At 41.9% G+C, this 12,141-nt stretch overlaps 1 protein-coding gene across 28 annotated transcripts in view; it reads left to right on the top strand.

Annotated features, from left to right (window-relative positions):
* TACC2 (transforming acidic coiled-coil containing protein 2) overlaps window positions 1-12,141 on the top strand; it is a 231,758-nt gene that overhangs the window by 190,504 nt on the left and 29,113 nt on the right. For 23 of the 28 annotated variants that reach the window (XR_003094403.1, XR_003094406.1, XR_003094404.1 and 20 more), the window contains 5 exons: window positions 2,772-2,833; window positions 3,741-3,853; window positions 5,828-5,999; window positions 7,031-7,171; window positions 8,096-8,185. Coding sequence is in view for 23 of the 28 variants with exons in the window: in XM_025205922.1 (XP_025061707.1) it covers window positions 2,772-2,833; window positions 3,741-3,853; window positions 5,828-5,999; window positions 7,031-7,171; window positions 8,096-8,185 (578 nt within the window). In the remaining 5 variants the exon portion in view is untranslated. The remainder of the gene's footprint in view (window positions 1-2,771; window positions 2,834-3,740; window positions 3,854-5,827; window positions 6,000-7,030; window positions 7,172-8,095; window positions 8,186-12,141) is intronic. The other 5 variants (XM_025205913.1, XM_025205910.1, XM_025205912.1 and 2 more) reach the window with 2 other exon arrangements.

Genomic DNA, 12,141 nt, shown 5'->3' on the forward strand with positions numbered 1-12,141 from the left:
GCAGGAATGGTGAGTTTGGGGCTTTTTTTTTCTTAAAGGGCTGGAGTTGGGGTGGGCAGGGCAGCCATGGGACAGTGGGTGGAAGGTCAGGGGGCTTGTGGAAGAGCCTCCCAGCGGGGATCGCCCCACCCTGCCCAGCAGCATCCGTTGAGCCAGGGCTTTTTTTTTTCAAAGTGCCGGGAGCTGGTGGGGGCAGGGCAGCCATTGCCAGGCTGGGAGAGTGGGCAGAGGAGGGGCCTGGATGGTTGAGAGATTCAGAGATTTGGCAGCAGCTGAATCTCTGAATCAGATTTGGCCAAATTGAATCAGTACGGTGATTTGAATCACCAAATTGAATCACTGTCCCCCGAATTGGCCGAATCCGAAGCAAATACTAACCGCTTTGCACAGACCTACTAGTTTCCTTCTGTTTCCTTTAGACAGTTAAGACATTTACACTTACTTGCTATTTTTTTAAATGAGCCTCATTGGTTTTGACAGCTAGTCTACTTGGTATGGCGCCCAGTGACAGCGTGGCTGAAGTGGCAAAAACACCCCAATCCTGACTTGTGTATCAACTTGGCATGGAAGGGGCAGACCGCGTGGAAACTGCAAGGGGCCTGATCCTCATTGCTGACAGCAGCTGCACATGTGCCTCCAGGCAGATAGCAGGGGAGAGATTGCCCTGCGCCTTGAAGCTTGCATGCAGTCACCATCAGCACGGAGCTGGTTCAGAGGCTCCAGAGCCCAATGCAGCTGTTTGCAGCCCCTCCAGCCACCAGCTGCAGCTTCCCAGTGTCTGGGCCAGCTGTGGCAGACAGCTGGGAGTCTGCAAACAGCTGTGCTGGGCTCTGGAGCACCAGCACTGGTTCAGTGGTGGTGGTGGGTGCATGCAGGGCTCTAGGTGGACAAAAGGGGAGGTGACTGGAGCAGTGCAACCTCGTCCCCTCCGTTGCCATCCACCCACAGGCATGCATGCAGCCATGTCACCACAGAACCTGGCTAAGGGCTCTGGCGCCTAGTGCAGCTGTTTGCAGCCTCCTAGCTGCCTGTCACAGCTGGCCTGGGCTCTGGGAAGGTGTAGTAGATGGTCAGCAGGCTGCAAACAGCTGCACCAGGCTCTGGAGCACCGGCTCTGTGGTGATGACAGCTGCACATGTGCTCCTGGGCAGATGGCAGGGAAGGGGCCAGGGTTGTGCTGCCCCAGGCCCCTCTCATGCTATCTTTCCAGAGGCATGCATGCAGCTGCCACCACTACAGATCCAGTGCCAATGCCTCAGAGCCCAGTGCAGCTGTTTACAGCCTCCCGGCTGCAGCCGGCCCAGAGCACAGGCCGGCTGTGGCATGCTGAGTAAAATGACCTTGTGTGCCATGCTTTGGCACACGTGATGGGGATTGCCGAGCCCTGCATTAGACTTCTGCCGAAGGCCTCTTTATGTAAAGGTACCTGGTCATTTGGGATGGTTAGTCAAAGCTGGCTGGACATGCTGTTAGCCATATCACTGCCCTGTGTGCGGGTGTCTGCAGAAACTAAAATGCTTTTACCCATGTTTTTGCACTGGACTGATATGCTGAAAAGAGGCCATTGACTTTTTGATTGTTTTCCTGACATAAGGTATCCCAGTTCAGGAAGGAGCTCTCAACATAGTTTAAGCTTTTTGCACACGTATAAGTTCCATTAACTCACGGTTAACTGTATAGAGATGAAGTTAAACGTGTGTTGTTCAGTACTTTCCTGAAGCATATTAAAAAGAAATCTGAAATAGAGTAAATAAGCCTTTTTAAATAGGGAAACTATATAACGGGAGTCCTTAATTTTTATTCCCAGGAAACAGACTGTCTTTTCCATTGTGCTGTTTCTCTGAACTTCACTGTAAACTGGTTTTAGGTGCAAAACCTGAGAGAGATCTTTTGCATCTTAGAGTCTGGTCCCAAATTCCTTTCTTAATGTTATAAACCTGTTGATTTTAGTGGGACTACTCATGTAAGGTATTTTCATGCACTGGCAGGATCAAGCCCTAATCTCAGATTTGTTTCACTTATCTCCTGCCTGTGTCAGCAGTTTCTTTGTCTGTGTATGTGTCTATATCAGTTCTCCCCTGTGTGACTAGGACTTGAAAGCAGTGCTGGCTAATTCCTATGAATAATTAAGAGATATGAAATAGTAGAGCAGTAAAGGCATTTATTAGAGGTTGGGAGAACAAAGCTTCTCTGTAAATACTCATTCCTCAGACTGTCCCTATATAACAACAATTTGAAATAGCAATGCTATTTAATTATCTTTCGCCAAGTGAATTTCTGGATTTGTAATCCATCTTTTATCTCAAGTGACAAAATTATAATTTGTCATTAAGATCTGCATAATTTCACATATGAACAAATTTGATCTTTCATGAACTTGCAAAATCTTTCTTCTTTCACTGCAGGAAATAATTATCAAGAAAAATATTTTTGATGATTTGTAATAAGCTATGGTTAAGATACCATAAGAGTGGAAAATTACATAGTGGGTTTGCTACTTTAGTAATTGACATTGGATGTGAAAGTGTGTCTTGGACAAAGAAAACAGATTGACTAGGAGTTTTGCAGGCAAATTCATAATAGCATGGATCAAATTTTGCCTTTTTTTGCTATAGGGGTTGTATTTTGTTTCTCATGCTTGTTAGAAAAGCATCACTAATAAAGCCTCAGGGCAGGAATAACACTTAAAAATGTGTAGTTAATATTTCATTCACATATGCAAAAACTGTATTTCCCCCCATATACTGGGAACATTTTTCTTTCTGTTGCAGAGCTGGATTATGGCAACTCATATGAAATAGAATATATGGAGAAAATAGGCTCCTCCGTGCCTGTAAGTTTTCACTTGTGAATTTCCACTTCCATTTATTTCCAAGCTGTAGTCATTATGAACTGATGTGGTAATGCCATCTGGACAATTCCCAGCTACACACTGAATTAACTGTACATCTGCCTGAAGCAGATTGTATGTACAGTTCCTTTTAGTCAGGTAAATTGTATGCACTTTGTTTGCCCCTACGCTTGTAGAGGCTGTTTAATCTGAGATACATTTTCAGTTGCCCTTTTTGCAAATTAAAACCAGTTAAAAATTCCCAGAGCAGTCTCTATTGGGTTATTAAACAGTACATGGAAATCCACAAACCGTGACTAAATGTTTTTGTGAAAGGAAATGGGAAATGAGTGCTTTTCTTCAAAGCACAGACTTGGTGTAAAAAGTGGGAATACAGGGTTTTAAAACATCAGATTGTTTTGTCTTATATTTATTTGAGTAATTAGATAGACATTTAGGATCTTATTAATTTCTAAGTTCTCTATAGTGCTCATAAGAATGAAGCATTCCATCATTGGGAAACCCTTGGGTATTCGATTTGATGAAGGAAAGTCAGTTCCAATTAACTTTTTGATGATGCTTTCAGTCAGTGGGTGCCATGTGATCTATCCCAAAAGAACAGGTTACAGAATTTAGGAAGTACCTCAATTCTAATTAATCCCAAATGGCAGTGAAAAACTATTTTAAAAGTGAATTGTGTGTTCACTGGTGACTTTTTTTTTTTTATAAAATAGGGTGTTCTTTTAATGATGTATTATTATACATTGTGTTTTAGCACCAAATAGAAAATACTAGTCTGAAGACCCTAGATTGTGAGCTTCAGATGGAAATGCTGTTTGTCAGTCATTAGAGTCTGTGAATTGGTATAATGTGGGAATTTGTTTAATATGTCCTTTCTTGTCTTTTGAAGGATGATAGTACCCAGAAGAAACAGTCTTTGTATCTTATGTTTGATGCCCAGCAGGAGAGTCCAGTTAAATCCCCTCCAGTCAGACTTTCTGATTCGACAACTCCATGTTCAGGGTATGTCACTTAAGTGAAATATAGTTCGTTATAAAAGATTGTTGGGGTAAGGATTACAGTTAAATAATTTATGCTTTGGGCAGTGCTTTTTTCTGTACAGGTTTCCCTCGATTTATGCATGTTCTTTATATACAAATTTGCTCTTATGCAATGAGCATATTTAGACTCATAATTCATTATATGCAAGGTAAATTCACTCTCGTGCAATCAGCTTAGATGCCTCCCCTGCTCAAGCGGGTAAGTCTGTTGGAGTGGGGAAAGGACCATGGCCCCGCTCACCCCAGCCCTGGCTGCAGTGACCCCGGGAGCAATCGACACCAGCTGCTTGCACCAGGGCACAGCACAGCCCAGGAGCAAGGTGAGTGGGGACAGGCGGAGCATGGTGCAGCCCAGTGGCTGCAGGCAGCTGGCTCTCAGGGCCGCTGCAGTTCGGGCTGGGGTGAGTGTCACTCTGTTCCCTCTGGTTTACTGCCTTTGCAGCCCCGGGAGTGGCACCCCTAGTCCCAGCCTCCCTCCCTCCCTCACCGCAATGGGAACCTATCCCTATTTATTGCATTGTAAAGTGGGTTCACTTTATGCAAATTCGATTTATGCGCCATTCTCCGGGAACACATGTACAGCATAAATCGAGGGAAACCTGTATTTTATTTTTGCCTACTTTATTTTGAAACAGCCCGTCAGTGAGAGGTCTGTAGTATAAGGAAAACTAGTCAGCAGCACGGTGAGTGGAGACTCAAACCTTGTATCTCCGTGGCATAGCTTTGCTGATTACTTCTAAATCTGTACTCAGGCTAAGCGCTCTTGTCAATGTATATTGTGATTCAATGCTTATAGCTTTTTCTTATAGTTTAAAGTTAGTTTCATTTCAGTTTAAGTAAAATCTCCAGACTGTAACTCTTGTTTTGACACTTCTAAACTAACTGCGTTTTCTGGCCAATTCATCCATTTTCTAATGATGATAAGAATTATGGGTTGTGTTGACCTTTACAAATGACATTGGCTCTGGTTAAAGTTATTTGGTAAATAAATAAATAAATACATGTAGAAATGAGAAACAAGGGACAAGTCCTAAATATTTAGTGAGTAGATGTGATATCTTTTATTAGACCAACTGAGTAGATGGAAAAAAATTTCTTGGCAAGCTTTTGGATGCAATCACCCTTCTTCAGGCATGGGGAGTCTCTGCTGTCCTGAGACTCCAAGAAATGAAAGAAGCTAAACGTGTGGCAGGTTGTCAGTGAAAATAAAATCTCAGAACAGCCTGAAGGGGGGTGACTGCGTCCGAAAGCTTGCCAAGAATTTTTTTCCAGCTGCTCAGTTGGTCTAATAAAAGATAATCACATGGACTCAAAGAACCTTGCCTGCCGATGTCCTTAGACCAACACAGCTACAACCAAAACCGCAGCAGATATTAGGTGGTGCATGAGATATTCATCCACCGGAACTGATTTTATCCAGATTATTTTTGTATATTACTTTGAGAAACATATTTCAAAGTTGCCAACCAGAAATTCAAATCAGTGGGCTTTGAAAAGTATATTTCAAAATCTTGCAAGATAGAACTGATATAAGATTGAATTATTGTAGTAGTATCATGTTACACTAGCTTTTATGAGTCTGAGAGCGTGGCTGTTTAACTAAAAAGGTTTTGCTACATTTGTAGCAGCATTTGATTGATTTGCATAGAGCTCCTAACTCAGTCTGAAAATATATATGCTATCTCAGAGGGTCTCAAACTGTGGTCTGCGGACCACTACTGGTCCACGAGCTCCATTCAGGTGGTCCGCAGAAAGGCTGCGGAACAGTTGAGAATACCTGTACTTGTAAGGTAAGACTACTGATATTAAAATATGAGTCATACACTTTGATTTGTAGAACAAAAAAGAAGTTTAAGTGGTCCGCTGAGACCTTCAGCAATTTTCAAGTGGTCTGCAAAAAAAAAAGTTTGAGAACCACTGTGCTATCTTATTTCAGGTCAAGTTTCGAGGAAACTGAAGCCCAGCTTTCCTCTGGAATGAAAATCCAGCATCCAGCTTCTCGTGCCCTGACTGCTAGCCAAGAGACACACTTACAAGCACCTGACAAATCTAAACAGAAAGACTTGGAGCCCATGACCCTAGGAACAGCTTCAGAGACCATTGAAATAGTAAGTAATTGCAAGAAGAGTGATGGAAACATTTTCCTATGACACCAGTCCTCAATTTTGAAAGGGAAAACCTGCAGATTCTTCAGCTAGAACGTGCATATAATTACTGTTAATTACACATAAGGTTCCAGTGCAGAAAGTGTATCCACATTTTGGTGCCAGGCAAAAATTCAGTTCAGTGGCTTTGGTCTCCCCTTGATAAAGATGCTTAATTTTCACTGGTTATAGCAGCATTTGATGGGCTACCCTGCTGTGGTCTGAAAAGTTACTGTTAACAGTAACAGCGTGATTCTGACCCCTGTTGATAGCTTTCAGGCTTGGAGTCACCTGCAATTTTGGCTCTTGCTAAATTTATGCTAAAGAAACATGCAAAAACACTGTAGTATGTTCAAAAAGTTTAATGGTGGTAGTTTTTTTCAGTTCAGTTAATCAAACAAGCCTCTGGAACTCTTTGAAGAGTCCCTGATTGAGCTACGGCTTTCAGAAAGTTTCACTGCTTGAAGACAGACAGACTGTGATGACTGCCTGGTACCAAGATATGGTCAGTAAACCACAGTCTGAGACCTATTGCTTTAGAGCAGTGGTTCTCAACCTTTTTTGCATCTGAGGCACTCTCCATAACATCTGTGAATTGATTGGAACCCAATTTTAAAAACAAATCTCTGTATTACATTGCTTACCTCCTTGCAGGGCAGCCAGGAGGTGGGTGGGGGGGGGGGGGGTGTCATATCAGCAAGGCAGGAACAAGTGTAAGCCTGCCCTTATCTGCTTATCTCCTTGCACTTTGTGGCAGACCCCTCAAAGAATCTGCTGTTACCCTGGTTGAGAATCACTGCTTTAGAGGTTTTGACATCACTTATTTCACTCCTCAATTTTGCGGGAATATGACTGGACCCTTGTTCAATTTTGTCTGTATTTGCTCATCAGTTATCTGCGACCAAAAGAAAACAAAACCAAGGCAGGTGTATGGTTTTCAGCCTGAAAACATGTTGACAACCTCTGATTTGTTCTATATCCTCCTTACCCTTTAGACTTCTCCTGAGGACTCCTTTGTCTCTGCTGATGCTCTTCTCAATAGGATATCCCAGCAAACTTCATTAAGCAATCAGCCTGAATATCTAGACCCTGATTTAGCAGAAAAGAATCCCCCAGTATTTGCTCAGAAACTTCAGGTTTGTAGCAAAAGTGTAAATGTTAGTGTTCCTTTAAGTTTGTCTAACATCAGTAGAGAACACATTTCCTAAACTTACAAAAACTTACTAAGTTTCAAGCAATTTCCAGAGTTCCTTTTGCCTTGCAGAAAGGTTTAAGAGGGAGTGAGATATTAATATAAACCTGTCGGTGAATAAAATAGAATACAAATGTTAGTTCAGGAACGTTAGCATCTTTATCTCGGCAACATGATCTTACTAATTATATGCATTTCCATAAAACATTTTATTTAAAAAAAGAAAAAGCTCAGAAATTTGAACACAGGACTCATGATGGAGAGTTTAAGATGTCATATACCTTACTTTAGTCAATATATCAAAAAACACAGAGACAGTTGTTTTAGGACCTAATTCTGCTTAGTGGAGATTGCAGTCAGGCATTTTTTCCTATTAATTGTGCTTAGTATGTAATTTGCCTGCTTTCTTCCAAAGAAAGGAAATAGCTTTTGAGAGCAAATCTGTGTGCATCATGGCAGATTTTCCAAAATAATTCCAAAATTTACATTCAAAACTGCTGATTAATGTTGCAATTGCTGCTGTAAACGAACATATAGTGACTAATGAAAGGAAGAAGTAATAAATCCATTAAAAAAAAAGTCCTATAGCTAATTTCATTTTGGAAAATATTCTTGTACCCAAAAGCGTGTAATGTTTGGCCCCTGGTGGAGGTGTTTCTAGATAGAACCATATCAAAGCTAACTGTAAACCTGGTTTTGTGTTTTGCTGATGTTTGAATTCTGAAAGGGACACTGCATGTGTGTGTCATCCAAGACTTGTCCTCATGCTATGTTGAAATATGACATTCATTTTTTGAATGTGTAAAATGGTTACATCGTGTTTTTAACCCATTTTTCTGTGAATTGTTCACAACCAAACTACTGACAGGAGGAGTTAGAGTTTGCTGCAATGAGGATAGAAGCACTGAAGCTAGCCAGGCAGATTACCTTGTCTTCTTTCTCCTCCTCAGATACCGAGGTATCTGTTTTATGCCTGTAATATGTGTGTGAGTGTGCACAGATTAAGAACCAGAGTGCTGCTATTTTTTTTTTAACAATAAGGGGACTAAACTGCTCAGACTGAAGTTTGAAGTTGTGTGCACCTCAGAGTATCTGAAACCAAAAAGCATGCTGATAGCTGGTCTCTACACAAAGTATGCCGTCACCTTCTCCTTGCAGGACACCTGTGCTTCCAAAATTAGGTGAGGGCAGATAAGAGACAGCCCCATAACACAGGGTTCTGCCCGTAGAGGACCACGTGCTTTGTATTTGATAGCAGAATTTGATCTATGTGCTGGCTAGCATAACAAGTATGGGTGGTTTTTGCATATAACAGACCCTGGCTGGTGGTGCATTTTGCCTTAAGCATGAGATCTAATGACTTGACCCTTAAAGTTCAAAAGTTAAAAGTTCAGTCAGTCCAGGCTTCAGGCTTCTGAACAATGGGATTCAAATGAGCTGAAAAAAGACCCCAAGGGTTCCAGAGGGGAAAAGCTTCCCCAGTATAAATCCTCTTTATTCATCAGGATCTGAAGCTTTTCTTTATTGATATTTCTACAGCATGTTGGCTAGTGCCTTGTCAGTGTGATGCATCATCAGAGTGAGGCTGCTTCAGTGATGCATGTGGCCTCTGTATTTGCAACTAGACTGAAATCAGCCCTGATTATAATATGTGATGTTTAGTCAGACGTGTGTAGCCAGTTTTGAAGGACCCTTATGGTGCTTTTAACCAAAAGGTCACAATATCCCCAGGGAGATTTAACTCAGTGGTATACTTGGAAGGTGATGTCAAGTGAATAGAAAGCTGACAGGACAACAATGTCCTACTGCAATGAGACATTTAGTTCCAAATCAGGAGAATATTATTCTGACATGCCATTCTCCAGTGACCTTTCTTTTATTATACTAATGATTAATAAATCAGTGGGAAAGCCCCACTCCTAATCCCATGTCACTTGAATATTTAAGCGGCAGCTGTTCATCGCACCTTAACTGCATGTGTCTGGCTTAGAGATTAGACGTGCTCTGGCTAATGGTTAACTAGTTAGTTCATAAAAGTTAAACTTTAAAAATTTAACTTCTTTATGATTTGATGGCTGATTAGAATAAGTTTGATTAATTTATCTTATCTTGGTAAAGTATGGCCCATGTTCCAGCTGTCTGAACAATTAAATGGCTGTTTCCTGAAGTGTAATAAATGGCATAAAATATTTCATTGTTTGAGGAAATAGAACTGTTTCTAAGTGTAGGAATCCAGGCATGCTCTTAATGAAGCAATTCAGAAATGGCGTGATTGACTTCAGTGGAATTGGGTTCAGGCCCAGTGTTTTTTATTAGAAACAGAATGAACAGACGGGAGGGTAGGGTGGCAGAGGTCCCTTCCAGTTTTTTGTTTCTAAGTGATGTACGGGCATTTTCCTGATGGGAGTTAGAATGTGAATATGTGCAGCACACACACATTTGCTACCTAATAACTTCACTTCACTATGTACCAAACGTAGAATGGACACGTGACATAGCCATACTACAGAGTTTATCACTCAAATCCAGGGTAAAGGTAGCCCTTGAAAAATATGTAATAACTTTGGCCCTTATCTTACAAACAAGTTACTACTTGGAGCATAATGTATGTATTCAGTTTCATCCAGAGGCAGCCTGAGGGGTGGGCAGAGTGGGCAACTGCCCAGGGCATCATGGTCAGGGGGTGCCAAATGCACAAACACATGTAAGCAGTTCATGCTCACAGCATTGCCCTCCCCTTGCCCTACCCTGGCCAATCTCCACCCCAGGCAGGGGGAGAGGTGCCCAGCCCAGCCCACCCCCTGCCTCCAGCCGCTGCTCAGGAGAAGCCAAGCTGGGCACGTGTGTGTGAGGTGGCTCTGACTTCTGCTTGCCCACCTTCCTGGCACACCGTGCCATGCACTCAAGCACACCATGCACTCTGCTTCCATGCTGGACTGCATCCCATACCCCTGCCTCACTGCTTCTGCTTGCAGCAGCAGCAGCACTAACTTGGGAGGGAGGGAAGAGGTGCCAAAATACAAGTTCACCCAGGGCACCATTTTCCCTAAGGTCAGCTCTGATTTCATCCCAGGTTGGTCATTTGCTCACTACAAATTGGCTATACTGTCATCCAAGTGCCATAATAACAGCTACTGTGGGCAGCTGGCCTTGGAAAGCTGGTCATGTGTCTGCTTCTTATTATGGAATAAATTTACTTCAAGATAAAAGGGGTATGTTACTCAATAATTGTGCTGTGCATCTGCAGTCTTAGTCTTACTTTTCTGTAGTTCTGAGAAAAAGATCACAGAAAATGGAAGTGCTTCCACTTATCATGTTTTAGCCCCCTTTTTTCTAGCACCGAACTATAGAATTTGTAGCAGATAAGACTCACCAATGGGCTAGGATAAGTGGAGCTGAAATGTAGAAGAGGTAGATACTACTTAGAGTCTTGTTAAATAACTATTATTATCCAAATGTCTCTCTCAAAATGCCGGGGTGGGATAAACAAGAGATGCATTAAATTGAAAACATCCTATGCTAACTTAGGTTGAAGGGATATATATTTGCATGTATATGAATACTTGTGTTTTCAAAGTTTTGTGTTTTTTGTTTTTTTTAATCAGTACAGGCGTTTTTTCCAGGGCAGATGTAGACAGGGAAAAAATGAGAAAATAGCAAGGCACAGTTGCCATTAAAGTACAAGACGCAGTACCTTCAGAATTTCTCCTTACTAAGAAATTCACCAGTAGATTTCCATAGGGGGTGCCTATACCATAATATAAAAATAGCAAAAAGCAGGAGGGGATAGATAGGCATGAGGAGAGAAGAAATAAGTGACATCTCCAGTTCTTACAGGTAATCACGGGAATCCTGGTAGCTAGAAAGACCCTGTATATAATAGATGTATGCAATGTTTCAGCTGAATGATATGGACATCAGTTACATTGTGAAGGACTTTTGTCCTTGGTTAACTTCAGTGTTTGAATGGACATGGATAATGTTTAATTAGCCCATGATGGGAACCCTTGTGACTAATGCCGAGTATCTTACGATGACTGATGGAATCAGAGTGGATTAGTATAATAGGATTCATCAGAGGAGTGCAGTGACTTTAATCCAGATACAGAAGATAGTGGCTGGCTGGAACCCTTCCTGGGTGGTTGGCATTGGTTGTTCTTTAATATGGTATGATGATGTTTAACTGTGCATACAGAAGGAGGACTCTGTAATACCAGTAATAAAACCAAAATCAGCTCCTGTTTTGCTGGCAGCTGGATTTTATATGAAAATCAGAATTTACTGCTAATCAAGGGATTATAATAATTGAGCTGCAACATTAATGAACAACATGAATTTAGTCCATCTGAGACAGAGGCTTCTGTGAGAGGCAATGTTTGGTCCACGTCTGACCTGTAATCACTGCTGACTTTAACAGCAGCAACAGTGGTCCCTTGGTCTTCCTTCACCAAATATGTAGGCAATGCAGGTAGAACTTGCTTGCGTACACACAAAAAATTAGAGTGAAAACATTAGAAGAAAAGAGCATTTAACAGGAAATGTGGCGTTAGCTTTCCAGTGGATAAACACTGCTTACTTAATGATCGAATTGCTAGCAGACCGCTGTGTTGTGGCGATTGAACAGGCCACAGAAAGCTGATAGAGCCCGCAATAGCCATTCTTTTGTGGTGTTGAGATAATGCAGGGGTATGATGTTGAAACCAGCACCTTTACTGAGTAAAGGAAAGAAACATAGGGATGAAAGATGTGGGCAACAGTTTGAAGTGGTGTTGGGGGAAAGGGTGGGACATAGTGAAACAGGCCCATCTCTTTCAAAGAGGTGCACCCCTTCTTGGCCAGATATATGCAAAACCAGTGCTTTCTTTTGGAGTCAGCAGAACATGTGCAGGTGCAGAACTGTTTAGTTGCATTCCT

Source organism: Alligator sinensis, unplaced genomic scaffold, assembly GCF_000455745.1.
Source record: "Alligator sinensis unplaced genomic scaffold, ASM45574v1 scaffold28_1, whole genome shotgun sequence".
Classification (NCBI taxonomy): Eukaryota; Metazoa; Chordata; order Crocodylia; family Alligatoridae; genus Alligator; species Alligator sinensis.